Here is a 20,811-nt window from a genome sequence, read left to right on the forward strand (position 1 = left end):
ACATCAATACTTTAATATGATTCATCCAGTCAAAATGAAAGCAAAATATCTTAAATGTTACTAAATTTAAGTTGGCTGTTAAGTGTTAATTGACTTTTTGGTGACTTAAAGTCAAAGTAAATGTTGTACTTGGTTGTGTAGAATTGGCTTCTTAGCTTTGAAACAATGTTTGGATTATTTCTGTTTTATTTATTTTACAGTTTACAGGGTTGTCACTTTACCTGGAAACCTGGAAAAACCTGGAATTTTACAATTTAGTCAAAAATAACCTGGAAAAACCTGGAATTTGAGATTTTTTGAAAAAAACCTTGAAAAACCTTGAATTTTGATGAAAAAACCTGGAAAAACCTGGAATTTTAAATAATTTTAATATTTTCAGTAGTAAAATTTCGATTTGACACAAAAAATCTATCATATAAATAAATTTTTTTGTCATCATCAAACATTTTTTGATTAAAAAACAAAATAAAGTAACTTTACAGTATCTTTTCAATGTTTTTATACCATTAAACACAGTTTCTTATATAGAAATTAGCTTAAAACTAATAATAGACCCAAAAATGTGTACTTTTAAAAACCTGGAAGAAATTTGGAAAACCTGGAAAAAGTTTTGAAAAAACGAGTGGCAACCCTGAATTTAGGTTAGATTTGATTTGCCTTATGTTTTTTATAACGATTAAACCCTGCAACAAATACTAGAACATACATAAATAGGATTAGTATTTTTATCATTTTTGTTTGATATGGAACGATAAACAAAGTTCTTAAAAGCTCATAATATTTGATTTAGTTGTTCAAATTACTTTTTGTTATCTGAAATTCAATGTTGTTTTTCATTTAATTTAAGGATATATTGATGGTCATAAAGCACCAAAGTCCAAAGTAAACATCCCAAAATATATTTTAAGGTTTTAGTTCATATAATAAGGAAGTTAAAACTTATTTTGCAAATAAGTCTATCTTTTGATTCAAAACTTATTTTAGGTTTTTCAAGCAGTATTTTGAAACCTTTATGTTTTTAGATATAAGTTAAAAAAAATATTATAATTTTATGTTTTCAAACAAAATATCTTATTTTTTATCAACACTTCAAAATATTAAAAAAAAAAAAAAAGGATTCAAACTAGTATTTCAGGTATTTTTGTCTAGAATTAGCAAACGAATTTTTGACGACAACTTTAAAAAAATTTGAGTAATTTTTGTACTGAAAAATTTCAAAAATTGGTTCGACCAAAAATTACACCTTGAAAATTTCATAAAATAAACAAAACCAATTTTGAAAACAAGAAATTTAGATATATCCAACTTTGATGTGTAACACTTAGTTTGATTTTCTTGACAACAAAAAAAGTCAATTAATGCTTGACCCTTTTTTCTGATTACTTTAGAATTATGTAAACATAAGGTGTTCAATTATTAAAGATTTTTATTTAAGTTATAGCTACTTTTTTAGTTTAAACATTTTGGTAATTACTAAGTTGGTTAGTTTCATGCAGGGTTGCCACTCGGTCAGGAAAAGTCAGGAAATCAGGAAAAGTCAGGAAAATTTTGAAAAAATTACAAAAGTCAGGAAAAGTCAGGAAAAAATGGGGGGTTTTGAAAAAAGTCAGGAAAAGTCAGGAAATTTGATAAAAAAAAAATAAAAAGTCAGATTTTGTCATTTAAATTTACGAAATTCTTTGTTTTCCAAAGCCTTTAAGTGGTAAAAGTTAATTAAAAGTCCTTTAAAGTCAGAAAAAAATTCCAAAATTTTCCTAAAAATTTACAAAAATATTTAGTTTTATTTCCAATGCCTTCAGCTGGTATAAATTAGTAAAATATCCTTTATAATACTGCAAAAGTTTTCTATTAACATATTGAACAAGTACCCTACTTGAACAAGCAGATTTTGTAAGCTTTTTAGTATTTATGATCTGTAGCAAGGACACTTCATAGTGAAACTTAATATATATACACAAAAGTTTATCTAGCATAATTTTAGAATCAAAGTGTTTTTTGTTCAAGTAAATAATTGAGTTCTTTATAACTAAGCAGTTAGTTTAATATTTGATGTAACAAGTTAATGTGTATACTTTACCTCTTTATAATTTTTCATATTTGTTAAAATTTTTTAAATAAGTTATAAAAGAGGTATATGCCAAGATTTAATTTACTAATTATTTGTATTTTTTGTAGAGTAACTCAAGTTTTTAAATTAAATTATATATATTTATTTGTTACAAATTTTACACTAAATGATAAGAGGAAATATTTTATACAACAGATATATAGTTTACTTTTTTATGTCTTTTTTTGCAGTCACTTAAGTATATTCTTTTTTGTTTTTTATTTAAGGATTTTATATTAAATAGTTTGGGTAGTATTTTATTAAACTAAGTGAACAATTTATATAAGTAAAACATGTTTTAAGTAAATACTTTTTATTACTAGATATTTTTAACATATACGCTATATTTTTATTACTAGATTTATTTTACAACTTATTTGCTAAATCTACTTTATGCTATAGATACATTTATACTAGGAAATTCTAAAAAATTGTGTTCTTTATTGTTTTAAGGTTTCAACTGTAAAAACTTGTTATTGTTTTAAGATTTTAGTTGTGAAAGTTCGTTATTAATTCAAGGTTTTAATTGTAAAAGTTCCTTATATTTCGTTTGTTTATCTAGATACATTTATGCTAGGATTTGCTAAAAAATTGTTTCGTTTTTCAGACAAGCTGTGTTTATAAGGTAAAAATACAAGAATTTTGCTGATAGAGCTGTTTATTACAAACATCAATCATACACAGATGGTTTAAGTGATGTACTGGAAGTTTAATTATAGAATTCAACAAAAAACTATTGTTTTTTACCTGTATTAAAGTTAGATTGGAAGTTTTATATAGTTTTAAGTGTTAGATTATGTATTTTAGAATAAGTCTAATTCAAGAGTTTGATTTAGAAAAGTCAGGAAAATTTTGGTAAAAAGTCAGGAAAAAGTCAGGAAAAGTCAGGAAATTCTTCTCAGTTTTTTGAGTGGCAACCATGTCATGATTTATGGTTCTTTAATTACTTAAAATTGAAATTGTTGTTGTTTTATGTTAACGTTCAGTTTACAATAAAGACTTTTCAATGTACGTTTCAGACGAAAATTAGCCGAAATATGTTAGATGGTAATAGAAAGTTTTAGATTCACACTGTATAAATATAGAAAAAGTGTATTAAGTTTTTGTAACTGATAAGTTTTGCTTCTTTATGAATAATTTTATTTCTTTTCATGGTATATTTTGTAAGGAGATTTGTAAGTATTTGCCTAGATTTGTTTTCATATTTATTTTATTTTTCAATGTTTCTCATTAAACTTATAAATAGACTTAAAACTGTTAACTAATCAAAAACGTATTTTCTACTGCAATATATTTTGCCTATGAAGAACGATTACAAGTATGTTTTTATAGATAATTATAACTTTTTGAAGTCAATATATTGAATTTTTAACTAGTGCAGATGGGCAGTATAGAGAATGATGCTGACTTCGTTAAAGATTATTATGGTTTATCTGATCCTTTAACAAGCAAAAGATATGTTTTAAAGAAACCTTTTGTAAGAGTTTTCAAAAATGGCATTAATTTTGATGAGTATTTTGAAAAAGAGGGCTTCAAAAGTCCTTTCTATTTCAGAGATTGCGATGGACTAGATATGAAAATGCCGTTAATTAAAGACAATTTAGAAAATTTATTAAGGCATTGTGGAGGTGACAGAATTGTTCCTGCAGTTGAAAGTATAAGCCAGAAAGTTAAACCTATGAGACTTGAAGAGTATATCAAAGAGTTTAGAAGAGAAGAAAACAGTTTAAACCTTTTAAGTTTAGAAGTCAGTGATACTTATTTAGACAAAAAAGTTTTGGGTCCTAAAAAGGTGTATGAAATGGATTGGGTTAAAAACACATACCCTGATAGTTATAAACCTCAAGGACCTGGAATATGGACTAGTCATCCAAAAATTGCAAAATACTGTCTTCTTTCATCTAAAGGTAGCTTTACAGACTTTCATATAGACTTTGGAGGGACTTCAGTTTGGTATCACATTCTTAAAGGTAAAAAAGTATTTTGGTTAGTTAAGCCAACTGATGAAAATTTAGAGCTATATAAAAATTGGAAATTGAAAAGTTCTGACAGTACTTTTTTTGGTGATATTGTCAAAGAGTGCCAAAGGGTAGAGCTAAAAGAAAATTCATTGTTTCTCATGCCAAGTGGTTGGATACACGGTGTTTACACTCCCGAGAAGTCAATCGTTTTTGGTGGAAATTTTTTACATTTTGATGCAATAAAAATGCAGCTCAAAATTACAAAGCTGCAAAATGAAACAATGAACATTCCGATTGAAAACAGATTCCCAAACCAGAAACGGTTGTACTGGTACGTAGCTGATTACGTTGTCCGTTGTTGCGGAGGTGGATCTTTTATTGACCAAACTGTGCTAAATGATAGCACAAATGTCAAAAAAGTAAAAAAGAAAACCTTTACCAGATCTCAGATTGCTGAACTTGCATATCTTGTTGAATATTTGAAGACCACAAAAAAGACTAGAGTTGAAGGAATAACCAGCTGTAGGCAACTTTTAAACGAGTTAAATAAAGTTGTAATGAAATTATCTAATTCAATTATGGACGAAAACGACAGTGAAGACGATATGCCATTGATTGGTTTCAAAGAACCAAGAAAAAGTACAACTAAAGAGAAAGTACCATGTAAGTTGCATTTGAGTTGTTTACTTTACCAATAAGAGTACACACAAATGTTACTACTTAAATATATTTTAGCACAAATGATCGAAAAAAAAGAGTCCGATTTTGATGAAACATTCAAACCTAGTTTTCTTATAAATGAACCTTTAAAAGAAAAACGAGATAGAGGTAAGAATTTCTAATTAAAGCTGAATAAATTGAAATAAATGCATACTTTTTACAGAAATTAAAAATAATTCAATTGACTTTTTTTCGGAAGCTTTACTCAAAAAAAGGAGAGACATAAGATTGAAAATTTATCACATCAGTCGCCGTATGGACTTAGCACAAAAGTAAATTTAGTTGAAAATACGCCATAAAACATTATTGTATAAACTTTTTTATGTTATATAAAAAAAAATGTTTAAATATAACTTAATAAAATTTTATTAGGGAGCTAGAAGAATCTATTTGTAGCAGTTCAAGCGAAAGTTAAGCAGAAGGAAATGGATAGTTGACAATATATTAATGTTTGGAAATAATTCCTGAAATCAAATATAGAAAATTGAAAATTTCATGAAATATATAGTTACTTATATTCAATAATTAAGATAATAGAAGTATTTTTTTATTAATGAAATTTAATTTTTTTTTCTGTATATTTTGCTAGTTTAAATGTTTTTATAGGAAATTTTAAGTATAAATATTTGTATACAACTTTTAACGTATTATTTATGCAAGCAAATAAACTAAAAGAATCGCTGAATACGTTTTGAAATGATAAGTAATTTTTTAAAATTATTGTTCAAACGTAACCCAAAAACAAAATGAAAAGTTGAATATGCCTTCATAGGTAACTGTTTACAAAAAAGTAACTGTAATAGACACAGATTAAAAATGTAATAAAAAACTAGTAATTGAAAAACTGAAATTTTCCAAAATTTAAATTTATTAAATATAAAATTTTGTTTGTAAAAGTAACTTTAAAACTTACTGATGTCATGTTTATGAAATTGTATAAGTACTTCATATAATATTCTGTCGTACATGCTTATGAAAGTAGTTAATGTTATATAATTTTTTTTGCCACTATTTTGATGTTAAGTTAAGATTTAAGGTCTAATTATGCCATACCAAAAAGCTCACCTGATAAATTAAAAAAAAAATCTTAGCAATTAAATTATTGATTACTTGTTTGTATAGTTTATAGTTTAGCAACTTTTATATTTAATTTAATTAAAAAAATAAAACTATACTTTGATTTGTCTTGCAATTATAAGCTAAAAGTGTTAGTATGTGGTTTATCAATAACTTGATTTTTTATTGTTGTTTAAATCCTCTATAATATTTTTATTTATCTCTATTATCTAATAAAACTAGAGGTTTGTAAACTTGCTTAGTAGTTAAAGAATATACATCAAAATGTTACTTTAGTTATATAAATTATTTAAAGTATACATTATCTAAGCAGTTATGCTTTGAAATTACAATTTTTCATTAAAATGTTTGTTTATATAGTTTTGACAAATACTTAATAAAGTTTTAATGCTCTTCCACTAAAATCATTACAAAACACGATTTATTACTGAAACATTCATTACTTAGGACTATTAATTATTCAACTATTATTGAAAAGTGTTATTGTAACAGACTTACAATAGTTTTAAATCTTAAATAAATAGCAAAAGTAGTTTATAGTACAGTTTACAACTTAAATAATTTTTCTGCTTTATAACTGATCTAAACGTTGAAACCGTTAAATTGTCTTTATAAATTAACTAATGACAAAAAATTATAATAGTGAAGAAATATACCAATATCTATTTAATTAATTACACGTGTTAAGATATTTGTTGTTCAAAGTCCTGGACAAGACGTTGAAAAGTGTCCGTGGTTTGCTTCTTAATAACTGAAAGGTACTTCGTGCACCAGGTCCTAGAACAAAATAGTTTAAAGCGTTTTTTAATCATTCAATAAACTAATAATATGTTAAGATTAATTTAAAAGTTGTTAATAGTGCGTCAGAACCAATAAATTTTACGTGTAACTAATTTGATTTTATGATACTTGAACTTAACTTTTAGTTTCAACAAGCTATTTTTAATACTTAAATCGAAATTTTAAGCTAATACAATGGTGCGTTACCAGAAAATTTACACATACTTAAGTCAAAAACTAGTAATTTTATCCATCTAACATTTTTTAATGCTTCTAAAAGATAGATACAAGCAGTGTTTTACAAAATAAATTTCATAAACACAACAATATAAGTAAAAACTTTAGCATTCCTATAAATAATGTTTTTTAATAAAAGCTATTTTTAATACTTAAATCGAAATTTTAAGCTAATACAATGGTGCGTTACCAGAAAATTTACACATACTTAAGTCAAAAACTAGTAATTTTATCCATCTAACATTTTTTAATGCTTCTAAAAGATAGATACAAGCAGTGTTTTACAAAATAAATTTCATAAACACAACAATATAAGTAAAAACTTTAGCATTCCTATAAATAATGTTTTTTTCTTCAGCGCAGTTAGAATAAATGTTTTTGCCTTATTAATAAAACAAAGCTTAAATAAAGTATTCAATAAAAAAGTTGTTCAAAATGTTATATTTCTGTTTGGCAGATTAAAAAAACAAGCCATTAGTTATATATAAACTTTAAAAATTGACATAAAATAAAGTTGCGTAGGTTTCTTTGCAGGTAGCAAAATTTTTCAATTAACAGAAGGTTTTTTGACTAAAATGATTTAAACGCACAAACTAAGCTCAAATCATAGCCTAATAGATACATTGTCTTAGAATGAATTTTATTTTAAGACCAATATAAAAGACAACTAGTTTTTAGAACAAGACTGCTTAACCCCAAAATATTTAAAAAAGGATTTATAAATTGAAAAACTTGTAAAAATTCAAGCATTCTTTAAGCTTGAAAACTATTTTTTACTTAAATAAATTAAAAAGTATTTAAAAAAAAAGTTTAAGTTCAGGAAAAATATAAGTTACTTAAAATTCAACTGTTTTTACTTTCAAAAAAAGTTTCAATTTAGCTACTTTTTTCAACAAAATCTCTTCAAGTTTGTGAATATTCAATTATTTTAATTTTCGGTGTATCAGAAAATCACTCTACTTAGTAAATATGTAAGACTTGTTTTAAAAAATCTTTAAATTTCTTTAAACTAAAAGAACTATTTTATAAAACGTTATAAAAAGTTAAAAAAAAAGAGATAAGCTCCTGTTTTACATTATTTTTATTCCGTTGCACTATTGCTTAAGTTTTAAAGTTTTAGGGGATTTTTCAAAGTTTAAAACCTTTGGATTTCACTATAGAACCAATGTGTGAAAAAAAAACAGTAAATGTACACAAAAATACTAGCATAAAGTTAATTTTATAGACAAATTTATAAATTTTTCAAAAAACATAAAACTTTAATGTCAATTATTTTCCTTATCTTAAAAGCTATCTAAAAAACTTTTTTTTATCTTAGAGAACGCACCTTTGTCTTTAATTTAAGAAAAAAAAATTTGGTTTGGGGTTTGAATTATTTCATGGGGTCCCTCCAAAAAAAATTTTTTTTTTTTTGTTTTTTCTATTAAAGTTGCTTTATAACCAAAAATATTTTTTTTTTAAATTTTTTTTTTTGATTTCCCTTAGTTTGCATGTTATTTAAACTCTTTAATAGTTATTTTATAAATAATGTTAATATCTTTTACAATTTGGCCCCAAAACAAAATGATGTATATTACACTATCATTTGACTTGGCCATTTCCTAGATAAAAAATTGATAAAAGGAAAAAAACAATTAATAAGAATGTGAATTACAACAAATTTAATTAAACTATAATAATTTAATTACATTTGTTGTAATTCACATTCTTATTAATTGTTTTTTTCCTTTTATCAATTTTTTATCTAGGAAATGGCCAAGTAAATAATAGTGTAATATACATCATTTTGTTTTGGGGCCAAATCGTAAAAGTTATTAACATTATTTATAAAATAACTATTTAAGAGTTTAAATAACATGCAAACTAAGGGAAATCAAAAAAAAAAAATTAAAAAAAAAAATTATTTTTGGTTATAAAGCAATTTTAATAGAAAAAACAAAATAAAACTCTTTATTTTTGGAGGGACCCCATGAAATAATTCAAACCCCAAACCAATTTTTTTTTTTAATTAAAGACAAAGGTGCGTTCTCTAAGATAAAAAAAAAATTTTTAGATAGCTTTTAAGATAAGGAAAATAATTGACATTAAAGTTTTATATTTTTTGAAAAATTTATAAATTTGCCTATAAAATTAACTTTATGCTCGTCACAAAAATGGTCAATGGATTAATGTGGAGAAATACCTTATGGTCTAGTAATCAGGCTATACACCTTTTGCTTATATACAGTGTTTTGAACTTTCACTTTTTATAGACTTATAGTCATAGAAGTAAAAACTTTAAGATAAATTTATGTTTTTTTAAAATAAGTTACATAAGTTTTAAATAGTTATTTTTTCTGATCTCATGCCCTATTTTTTCCTAAAGAAAACTTAAAAATTTCTCAGAGTTGAATGTTGCAATATCAAATTTTAGTGGGTGACATATTAAAAACAAAAACACAAGTAATAAATTACACTTTTGGACTTAAACTTTGAATGTATGTGAATTCGATTTTGATTTATTAAATACAACTTGAATCTTAACAATATACATCATAATTGTATCACTTTAGGTAAAAAAAAAAAAAATCTTTAAAAAGTTATCTTGTACAAAATATTACAAACCATAAGGAGTAGCTTGATATGTTTTTAATTAATTTAACTTTGAAGTCTTAAAAAAGTATGTTTAAAGTGTTGTAAAAATCACAACATTCAGTATCTACAAAGCCTAAGGAACGTATTGATATGTGTTTTATTTAGTTTAAATAAAGTTTAATATTGAAAAAAGTCCATCCTCAAACAAGTGTACTTTTGTTTAGAAAATTTAAGAAAAAAACAAGCCGAATTCTGAGGTCTTAAAAAAGTATATTTAAGAGTTTTTATAAAAAAAAAACATGTTCACTAATTACAAAGCCTAAAGAATGTATTGATATGTGTTTTTTTCAATTTAGATAACTTTTAATATTGAAAAAAGTCTAATGGTCACATGCATGTACTAGAATATAATTTTCAAAATATCAGCCTATTTTATTAACATAATTACTCATGTGGAACGTTAGATACTCAATTTTGCATAATCCTAGCCTAGAAATATAAGCCCAAACAGATCTAAATTTACGGTAAGCATACTTTTTAAACTCATTATTGCCATTGTTGACTAAGTTGTGTTGTCACTGGAAAAATATAAGTGTTTTTTAGGTAAATTCAAGACAATTGTAAAAATTTTATTTGAATTATTAGAACTTTGAACTCAAATGGGTTTATTAGTGTACATTTAACAAAGTGTCTGTAAAACTTTAATTGTTTTAATAAAAAAATGTTTGTGTTATAGTGCTTTAGGTAATGACCTATCCTTTGAAAAAGGAAATATAAGTGTATTTTTCAGGGTAAAGTTCAGAAAATCATGAAATTTTTTATAAAAAAGTTTAAACTGTAAAAACAGTCAAACGGGTTTATCATTTTACATTCAATAACATATCTGAAAAATTTTAACTGATAAAGAAAAAAAACAGTTTGTATTAGTTGCTTTGGGTATTGGTTTATACCTTTAAAAAGCAAATATAGGTGTTTTTTAAGGTAAAGTTCAGATTGTCATGAAACTTTTAATATATTACTTTAAACTATAAAAAACAAACAAGTACATAATAAATTAAACAATATGTCTTTGAAATTTATTAAACTAGGTTTATAAAGAGTTGTTTGTGTTAAACTGCTTACTACAGTGAAAAATGATTATTAGTATTGACAATAAAAACAAAGATTATACACATACACATGGTACTTGTTTTTAATTAAAATTAAAATATTTAAAGTCAGATTTATTCAATATATATAAAAGATATAAAAACATACTAATGCAGAGATAAAATAATATAAGTAAAAAAAATCTAACATCAAAAAATGATTTTGTTAAGGATATTTTCGAACACCATAACTTTTTTAAGTTTTACAAAATACTACAGACAACAAAATATTTTCTACAAAAAGTGGAATTAATTCTATTTATATATAGCTGTAAATCTGTAAAACTTGGTTAAACTTAGTACAGTGCTTATTCACTTATCCGGACACGTTGGGCAAGTTTTTTCTGTAAAAATGTCCAGATAAGTACAAAAAATCAATTATTTCATATAATAATATAACTGACCCATATAATGCAATGCATAATAAAAGTTTATATTAAAAACAAATACATAGTAATTGTGAGTAATATGTAATAAAATGATAAATAAAAAAAGATAAATTTTAGATTAAATCAATCATTTTTTTAAAGTAGAAAAACATCAGACTTACTAACTGTCTGCAACAATATACGTTTTTTGAGGGTCAAGCAAGTAAAATTTATCATTTGTAATTCCAACTGCCCTAACTATTAATTCTAAAAAATGATTAATCTTTGTTTAAGAGAAAATATAAATTAAAAAAATTTAATGATTAATTTATAAACTGACTTACTTTACATGCTTACAGATTAATGATAACTAAGCTAATTTTTAACAAAGATATTCTGTAATCTTTAGTAATATTATTACGTCATAATAATGAACAAAACTGTAGAATTTATGAAATCACTTTAAAATTTCTTACAGCATAAGAGCTGAAATATTTGTATCATACGAAAATGTTAGAGTTTAATATTGGAAATGTTTTAAATATTCTTCTGACTGAAACTGTCCGGATAAGTGAAGTCTGGATAAGTGAATAAACACTGTATAACCTTTAAAACCTCCTTTTTTTACATTTACTTAGATTTTTACATTTGACTTTTTATGATGTAACTATTTTTAGCTAGATATTTAAAAATCCTTATACCAAACTTAAATTTTTACTATACTTATATCAGTTTTTGCAAATTTATTCTGACCATGTGCTAATTAAGGCCATAGGGGGGGTTAACACACTTTTTTTTACAAAAATTAACTTTGGCTTTTATTTAAAAGCTTTAAGTACAAACTACGAGCCAGTTTATATAGAATTCAAAAATATTATTTAACTTAAGAGATATTTTATTTTTTGTAAAAAGTTTCTGATACAAAAGTATGGGCCAAAAAAATTTTGAGGTCAATTTTCTCAAAATTTTTAAAGTCACTAAAAATCTATCTCCTCCTTCATTATTCAAGCAATCTTCTTCAAATTTTCAGGAAATGTTTCTTATAATAAAAGAAAAAAACATTATTTGTGAATTTTATAAAATTTTGAAAAAAGTAAAACTTTCAAATAATAAAAACTTTTACAATTTTTTTTTTTAAAGTCCAAAGTAACGTCTTTTGTTATTTTATAAAGATTAGACTGTGAAAGTTTGAAGAAAATTGCTTGAAAAATTTAGGAGGAGATAGATTTTAAATAAAATAGTCTTTTTTAGTTTTCTTTTCCCTTAGGGAACCTATTATGCGGCCCGACTTTAACTGGTCATATCTTAAAAAATAATTCAATTTTTTTTAAATGATAAAAAGCATCTTGAAGCTTAGAAAAAACTCTACAAATTAAGATCAACTTGTAAAAAACAAGGCTTATCCCCCCTATGGCCTTAATAAACTTACTATACTTTCAAAATGACTGATTTGAATTTTAATTATCTAATAAAAATCAGTACCAAAACAAGCTTTTTAAAGAGTTGAAAGTTCGAAAAAAAGTATTGAAATATAACTTTGGAAACTTATGTCGGTTATTATGTTAACAAAAGTATGATTATAAAATATTGAACACCATTTTTTTGATTTACTAGGTTGGAAGTTTATCCATATTCATATTACTAGTAAACTAATTACAGAAACTTGCTATTTGAGTACCCACTTTAAAAATAACACAAAAGTCATACTCACTCAGCAGTACGTACTCAAGAAATCATTGTCTTTTTGTCCTGGTACAAAAGTATCTAGTTCTAAATAAATTTATATTTTATTGTTCATTGTTTTTGTTCAATATCTAAATTATATTGTATTTCAATACACTTTTTACATTTATGTTTCAGTTGTGTGGTATGTGCAATGGGTTAGTGGTATGTGCAACTTTTTATTTTTTACAAGTTTATATTTAAAATGAGTGTCTAAAAATAACATAAAATCTTTTTAGATCATTCAGAAACATTATGAAAGTTTTCTTTTGAAAATTTAGTAGGAAACTATTTATAGAAAATCATAAATTAGTTTAAAAACTTATTTTTCTTTAAAAAAAAAACTTTTGTAAACCGTTTAATCAGCTTTGTTCTTTGAAAACAGATTTTATCTGAATATTTTAAAGTTTATGTTTAATTTCAGTTCTCATAGGTAGAATTTAGAATCATTATTTATGATAAATATAAATGTGTGTTTCCATACCCAATTTTTTATTACTATTTGTTAAAAATATTTAAAAATTTAATTTTTTTTTAATGTTTTTGTTTTAAAAAGGTAGATTGTTTACGTTCTTAAGTTATTATTTAACTAAAAACTACTTAAAAACGCCAAAATTATTACTTAAAAAACTAAAACTTACACTATGTAGTATTTTTGATTTATATTATAGCATAAATAAGATGCTCTATATTTATTTAATTAAAAAAAATGATTTGAAGTCAAATAGGTGAATGAACTGTGAACAATATAAAGACAATATATTAGTTCTATGGTTTTATTTACTTGTTAGATTTTTTTTCTATTTAAGAAAATTAGAGTAATCATAAATACTTAAAATAAAGCTTTTATAGTTAGATTAAAAACTACTTAAATAAAGTATGTCAAGGAAACTATCAGTACGAATTCGAGACTCTTGGTGAAATACATTAATTTTTTTTTTTAGGAACAAACTATGTTTTTGGTTTTAAGGAATCAGAAAAGTTTAATAAATAAAATAACCAAGAGGAACATACATTTGAAAGAAGTTTGTTCTTCACTGATAACAAGCAAGGACAACTATGACGTAATAGTTGTTGGTGGAGGGCATGCTGGATGTGAAGCTGCTGCAGCTTCAGCAAGAGTTGGTGCACGCACATTACTACTCACTCATAAGTTGTTTACCATAGGTTTGTGTGGCAACATTATAGTTTTTATGTGGCTGTAAAGTTTGTCAGTATTTTTTAATATAATTAAAATGTAAAACTAGCAAAGTTTTTTTTACTGAACTGTATTCAGCTGTCTTAAGATGTTTTTCAAAAATTTCAGTTAGTTTTTTACTTCATTAATTGAATCTAAAATTTGAAAAAGTTAAAATTTTAAAACTAATCATTACCTCTAATATATAAGACATAATAAATTATTAATTAATTAATTTCATCATCAGTTAAAGTTAAACAGTTTTATACATTTTAATGATTTTTAAAATATTTTTTTAACTATTTTTATTTAAGTATTAATAAATATAGTATTCTATTACTTCACATTATAGCTTTTAGTACTTTTATAAACAACTATTACTTTCAATATAAAGTTATTTTGTACTGCTCTTTTTTGAACATTTTCTATAGAATATTTGTTAATATAATATACTTTTGCACATAGCAGTAGAATTGGTTAATTTATACTTATTTTTCAGGTGAAATGTCTTGTAACCCATCTTTTGGAGGAATTGGAAAAGGACATTTGATGAAAGAGATAGACGCCCACGATGGGCTATGTGCAAAAGTTTGTGATAAGTCAGGGGTTCATTATAAAGTACTCAATAGGAGCAAGGGACCTGCTGTATGGGGACCTCGTGCACAAATTGATAGAAAACTATACAAGTTTGTTGGTTTTATGCTATAAAATTTTCACTTTCTAAAGCTGTAGTTAGTAAAAGAGGTAGCTAATGAATATGATTTATTGCTATCCATTTTATTTATTAGTTCTTTCTTTAAGCAAGTTTGCCAAAAATCTGAAATTCTGGAAAAACTTGGATTTTAGAAACTTGAAAAAATAAGTATGTTAAGTTTTTACATTATTTACAATTTTTCATGTAAAACGATGAGATTTTGATAAGACACAAAAAATCTATCATATACAATATTTTTTTGCTACCATTTAGAATTTTATATATTATAAAGCTTTTTTAAGTAGCATTACTGTATTTTTTAAATATTTTCGTAGTATTTAAGACAGTCTTTTTTCTAAAAATTAATTTTATAGTGAAAATAGTCAAAAAAATTTATACTTTAAAAAGCCTGGAAGAAAATTAGAAAACCTTTAAAAATTTTCAAAAAACATTTGGCAACCCTGAGCAAGACCTCAGTTTGAAAATTAGATTCTGATCAAGCTGAATCTTAACTTGTAAAACAGATCTTGATCTGGTTAATTACTAGTCTTAGCACATAGGTTAAACTTATCTTTAAATAAAAAACATTTAAAAACTACTACAGAAAACATATGCAAAAAGAGATAATGAATACTGAAAACTTGACAGTGATGCAAACCTCGGTTGATGATCTAATTCTGGACGACTATAAAGATGAAGTAGGGAGCACTAAACTAAAGTTTGTACAAAAAAATTAAGTATAGCAAAATTTAAATTTTTGAAGGTATCGTTACTTTTACATTTTTGAAAAAAAACTTAGTTTAACAGTACATTTGTTACTAAAAATATATATTTTTAAATTTCTTACTTAAAAGATATTCAGTTTTTGTTTAGGCAAAAACCATTGAAATGGTCTGTGCCAACTAACATAAGTTCAGTTGTAATTGTATTTTTTTACTTGAACTTTCAAGTTTATTAGAATACCGTTATTCTAAACTTTAAATTTTTAATAAGAAATTTTGAAAGCATTTATCCCTATTTACAGTTGCAGCGGACTGTAAAAGTGTCTAATTAACATATTAATTATATTATTATTTCATTTTAAAACAAAAATGTTTTTAGAACTAAAATAAAACTTCACTATAGAAGCCTATAACTTTTTTCACATAATGAATTTGAACGTAAGTGTAAAGTACTTGAGTTATGTCCAAGCTCAATGAGTTGTGAAAGTCATTAAAAAAACTAAAGGTATTTTTAGAAAATGTTGACCACTTTTGTTTATTACCATTTACAAATTCCATAACTTAAGTTCTATATAGACCTATGTAAGTAATTATTCAAGTTAAACGTAAGCTTCATATTAATTTTAGCTATTAAGTTCATGCCAATGAGAAGTATATAAGTTGCAAAATTTAAAGTTAAAATCTTAAAGTAAAAGTATGAAGTAAAAATGCAAATGGTTGTAAGTATCGCAGCTTTATTTTAGAACTAGTAAAAACTATTCAATGCTATTAATTCAATTAGACACTAAATAACTGAAAATATATAATAGTATGTAAAAAAGATGATTTATAATAGTTTAGATGTGTTAAAAAGTTTTTTTTTGTACCACATATATTTCTAAAAGTGTATTAACTTATTAGAAAATTTATTTAAATTTATTGGAACAACCTAAAAACCAAGTTTAGTCCAAGTTAAATGTTTTAAGCAGCCTCTAAAGCTATTTATTGAAATAAAGAAACTAAGGTCTTGATTCAATTACTAGTTGAAACAAAAAAAAAAAAACAATTTAACAGGTGTGTAGGAGTTGTCACTGATAACAGACGAATTGTGGCGTCATCAAGCGTAATTTTGACTGCAGGTACTTTCTTAAGAGGTGAAATTCACATGGGTTTAAATGTGAGACCAGCGGGAAGACTAGGAGATGAGCCTGCTATTGGGATTGCAAAGACAATAGAAAGCATTGGGTTTAAAATGGGAAGGTTAAGAACAGGAACTCCTCCTAGAATCCTGAAAGACTCAATTGAGTTTGTATAGTTTCTATGTTTTTTGTAGAAGTTTTGGTTTGTTTTAAAATTTTAATCTAAAATAAATGTATTTTGTAAACATAAAACTTTATTTTCTTATATTGAATTTATCCGAAATTTTTATATTTAGTATTCTTAAAAGTTTTGTTAAAGGTTTTTGAATAAACTGTAAAAGATTTTAATTAATAAAATGTGCATTATAAAAGTATTAAGTTCTGATTTTTTTTGTATTTAAAACAATATACAAGGTGGCCACATTATGCTTGAAAAACCTAAGTGAAAAATTTTTAGTCAAAATTACCTTGAATTTTATGTTTCTTGAAAACATTTAATAGTAATTTTCTGGTTGCAAGGTAATCCTGTAACTAATGAACATTACAGAAGCCTTATATTTTTTCAAGCATTGTTAAATAACATGCAACTTTAAGTAAAAAAATCAAACAGTTACAGCGGCATGGTTGAATGGAAAGGTGACGATCCGCCTCATCCATTCTCGTACATGAACAGCGATGTTTGTGTGAAAGCGCATGAGCAATTACCTTGCTACACCACCACCACTAAACCTCACATCGGAAAGTACATAACTGGTTTGTTGTTTTGTAACGTGTTTGATTGTTTGTGTTGATATGCAGAGATTTTATAATTAAGTTAAATTTTCAATTCACTATCTTTGAGATAGATTTTGACGAATTGGTGAAAAAATTAAAATTTTTATTATTACAAAAAAAAAAACGTGCGTAATATAACTTTATACTAAGTTTATTGAAAAATAAAATATAAACTAGCTAACTAAAAAGTCAACAAGTTTTTTTTTACATTAAACTTAAAAAAAACTTATTTAGTAACTATATTTGATGTACAAAAAATACAGATAGTCTTCATATGAATGTTCACTTGAAGGAGGAGAGCAATGGACCAAGGTATTGTCCGTCTATTGAATCTAAGATAATCAAATTTCCACACAAAACCTCGCATACACTTTGGATTGAGCCCGAGGGTTGGGATTGCGATGAAATATACTTGCAAGTGGGTTTTGTTTTACTAAATATTTCTAGAAAATGTTTTAATAATAATTATCTATTTATATCTACACATTTATTTTAATTTTGTTTTAATTAGTTTTAACAGTATTAGAACAGTTTATTTTTTGTAAATAAAAAGAGACCAATAAAGTAAAGTTTTGAGAGTATTAGTATATTCTGTATATACTACAATTATTATCAGTTTATAAAATATACTTCCTTCTGCTGTATTAAAAAAAAAGGGTTCAGTTGTTCGGAGTTCATTCAATACTCAGATGATTTGAACTTAGAAAATCCGTTTGATGTTTTACTTTTGACAATTTTTAAAATAAACATAGTTTTAGTTCTTATTAAGTTTCTAAAAAAATTTTGTTTCAACAATTTAAATGAAAAAGAATAACTGTACATAATTTTTTTTGTAAGATACTTCATTTTCATAATTGATGTTTTGTAAATTTCAATAATTTTTTTAAAAGTTTCTCTTAATCATTTGCTAAAATAAACTTATGCAACGCTGATTACTTTTTATGAACTCAGTTAGTTTGATCTTCCATGCGTTGGCCTACCAATAAATTAAAACGAAAAGTTTAAACAAAAAACTAACTGAAAAATTTACCATTTAGGGTTTTAGCTGTACAATGCCTCGGGAATACCAAGTAAAAGCTGTCAAGGCAATAAACGGGCTTGAAAATGCTGAAATCAGCAAGTCTGGTTACGGTGTTGAGTACGACTTCATTGATCCGAGACAATTGAACCCAACTCTAGAAACCAGAAAAGTAAAAGGTTTGTATTTTGCCGGCCAAATAAACGGGACTACCGGCTACGAAGAAGCAGCCGCTCAGGGTCTCATTGCAGGTAAGTTATTTGAATCTAGTTTGTACTAATATGTAAAGTTTTATTATTATACGTTTTTGTTTCATGCTAAGTAAAAATGATTAGATTTTTTTTTGTGATTAATTTCTTCAATTTTACTCAAGAAAATAATATTGAAACGGCACAAATTAGAGCTAACTTATATTCTTAAAAAGTAATATAAACTAATCATTTAAACTATATTATTTAAAAAAATTATAAGGATTAAAACATATTTTTATTTAATAGAAAATATATTTTTAATTTAAACAAAATAGCTTAAATAAAAAAATAAATAAGTAACTTAATTGTATAGTCTAACTCTTTAGTTCTACTTAGTTTGGGTGAGTTTGAATATATTAAAATTACTTCTAGTCTAATTAAATTGAAATTGTTTGAATTTTGCCTAAAAACTTAAAAAAAGGTATATACTTGCACAAATAAGGTTTTATTAGATGATCTGCTATCGAAGATCTTATGAATTATACATTTTTTGTCTGCTGTATTTATTTTATTCTATTTATCACTAGTATAAGATTCGATGCAATTAGGCACATGTTTCTTTATTCTTGTTTTCAATTTCTAAAAATCTGTCAATATTAACTACTTTTACAGTAGGATTCATAGTAAACAACAATTTTGATGAAAAATGTCGATGATTTTACGTGTTACCAAAACTTTATTGTAGTTATTAACAACTTATTACATTTATCGTTGTTTTTCATTTAAAACAGAATACTTACTTAGTTTTGCAAGTATTGAAACTTCACATGACTCCAGAGAAAATATTTTGTGTGTTGACAACAGGTATAAATGCTGGCAACAAATCAATCCATGCCGAATTCTTAGACTACACTATCGAGAGAAGCGAGGGTTACATCGGTGTCATGATTGACGACCTTACGAATCAGGGCACCAACGAACCGTACAGAATGTTCACTTCCAGGTCTGAATTCAGACTTTCGCTCAGGCCTGACAACGCCGACGAGCGGCTTACTGAGAAAGCTTTTCAGTATGCTGGCTGCGTTGGTGAACAGAGATTGCATGACACTAGAACAAGGTTGGCTTGTAAAAACTGTTAAAAATAGTTACTTTTCATAGTATATAGTGTTTATAAAGAATTTAAAACTGTATTTGTTTTAAATACTTATATCTAACCGATATTTAAAAAAAAAATTATTTTATATACGCATGTTTTAAAATTTAAACTTTGCATTTTAACAGACTGGATGCAATAGAAGTAACTTTGTCGAAACTAAGGCAGAAGAGCCAAGGACTTCCGACATGGAGAAAAGAGTTGAACATGCCAGCAGTAAAAAAACGTGGAGATAAAAAAAATGCACTTGAGGTTCTTTCCATGCTGCCTGCTGACAAATATCAAGGTTTTATTTTTAAAACTTTTAGTTTATTCATCTATGAAACAAATGTTAATTTTGTACTTTAAATTTAAATTAACTTTTTAATTATTTAGATAATAAAGGTATAGTATTCTGTAAATCTCAACCTATTTAAAAAGTATTTAAAACGTTAAAGTAAATAAGTACATCTTTATTAACTTAACTAAAAAAAGCTTTAGTTTTTTATTATTTTGTTTTAAATATATATTTTAAATTAATATGTTTAATTTTGAAGTAGAAAAAAAGTAAAAATAAAGTTAATTTAACATGCTAAAGTAAACCACTAACAATATACTTTGCTACACCTAAAACTACTTAGTTCAAATTTTTTCATGTTAATTCTTTAAACAGAGTTTTTGGACGACTACTTTCAGTCAACCGGAAACAAGTCACGTGACTTCATCTACAAGGAAAGAGTACGCGCCATAGCCATGTACGAGAGGGTAATCCCCCAACAGAAGGAACTCATCGAAGCTGTGAGGAAGGACGAAAACTTGGAGTTGAGCGAAAACCTGGACTACTTCGGTATCGTGTCTCTGAAGGCGGAGTTGGCTGAAAAGCTGCAAGTTGCCAAGCCGAGAAACATCGCTGCAGCCTCCAGAATCCAGGGCATGACTCCCGCTTGCTTGGTGGTTTTGCTGAGATACGCTAAAAAAAGGGAACTTTTGGAAAGAAAACTTAAATCTAATGTGTGATGTTGACGGTAGTAAAAACTTTTTAGGTAATTGTTTAAGAGACTTCTGTTTAAATTTATACAATGTTTTTATGTGTTTAATAATTATTGCATGCAAGAATGATTTAGTATTAACGTGCTTTGTTATAACATTTAATTATGAATGATTTATCAAAAAAAATTAATGATTTAATTCAGTACTTGAAACTGAAACATTATACTTGTATTAGTAGTTAAATTTTTTGCCACTACTGAAAAGAAAATAATAATTTTGTGGTTAAAAAAAACATTAAGTT

The 20,811-nt window shown here is 25.3% G+C and overlaps 2 protein-coding genes across 2 annotated transcripts; both read left to right on the top strand.

Annotated features, from left to right (window-relative positions):
* Positions 1 to 3,488: 3,488 nt before the first annotated feature.
* LOC145833348 (lysine-specific demethylase 2A-like) lies at positions 3,489 to 5,222 on the top strand. Its single transcript, XM_082940528.1, has 4 exons — positions 3,489 to 4,731; positions 4,804 to 4,896; positions 4,952 to 5,060; positions 5,161 to 5,222. The coding sequence occupies exons 1-4, from the start codon at positions 3,489 to 3,491 to the stop codon at positions 5,201 to 5,203; spliced, it is 1,488 nt and encodes a 495-aa protein (XP_082796654.1). The 3' UTR covers positions 5,204 to 5,222.
* An 8,421-nt stretch (positions 5,223 to 13,643) lies between these two features.
* LOC145833815 (5-taurinomethyluridine-[tRNA] synthase subunit MTO1, mitochondrial-like) lies at positions 13,644 to 20,763 on the top strand. The gene is made up of 10 exons (XM_082941004.1): positions 13,644 to 13,861; positions 14,371 to 14,557; positions 15,170 to 15,283; positions 16,341 to 16,571; positions 17,016 to 17,158; positions 17,443 to 17,597; positions 18,217 to 18,448; positions 19,253 to 19,505; positions 19,670 to 19,827; positions 20,194 to 20,763. Exons 1-10 carry the CDS (start codon positions 13,648 to 13,650, stop codon positions 20,535 to 20,537), a joined length of 2,031 nt encoding a protein of 676 aa, XP_082797130.1. The 5' UTR covers positions 13,644 to 13,647; the 3' UTR covers positions 20,538 to 20,763.
* The last annotated feature ends 48 nt before the right edge of the window (positions 20,764 to 20,811 follow it).

The sequence above is a fragment of the Thalia democratica genome, chromosome 4 (assembly GCF_965202585.1).
Source record: "Thalia democratica chromosome 4, ktThaDemo2.hap1.1, whole genome shotgun sequence".
Lineage (NCBI taxonomy): Eukaryota > Metazoa > Chordata > Thaliacea > Salpida > Salpidae > Thalia > Thalia democratica.

Bases quoted from the DNA above. Each gene is read 5' to 3' on its own strand.
- LOC145833348 (XM_082940528.1), top strand. From the start codon at position 3,489: ATGGGCAGTATAGAGAATGATGCTGACTTCGTTAAAGATTATTATGGT. The intron at 4,732-4,803 runs GTAAGTTGCATT...AATATATTTTAG, and splicing joins AACTAAAGAGAAAGTACCAT to CACAAATGATCGAAAAAAAA. The intron at 4,897-4,951 runs GTAAGAATTTCT...TACTTTTTACAG, and splicing joins AAAAGAAAAACGAGATAGAG to AAATTAAAAATAATTCAATT.
- LOC145833815 (XM_082941004.1), top strand. From the start codon at position 13,648: ATGTTTTTGGTTTTAAGGAATCAGAAAAGTTTAATAAATAAAATAACC. The intron at 16,572-17,015 runs GTTTGTATAGTT...AAAATCAAACAG, and splicing joins ATCCTGAAAGACTCAATTGA to TTACAGCGGCATGGTTGAAT. The intron at 17,159-17,442 runs GTTTGTTGTTTT...CAAAAAATACAG, and splicing joins CATCGGAAAGTACATAACTG to ATAGTCTTCATATGAATGTT.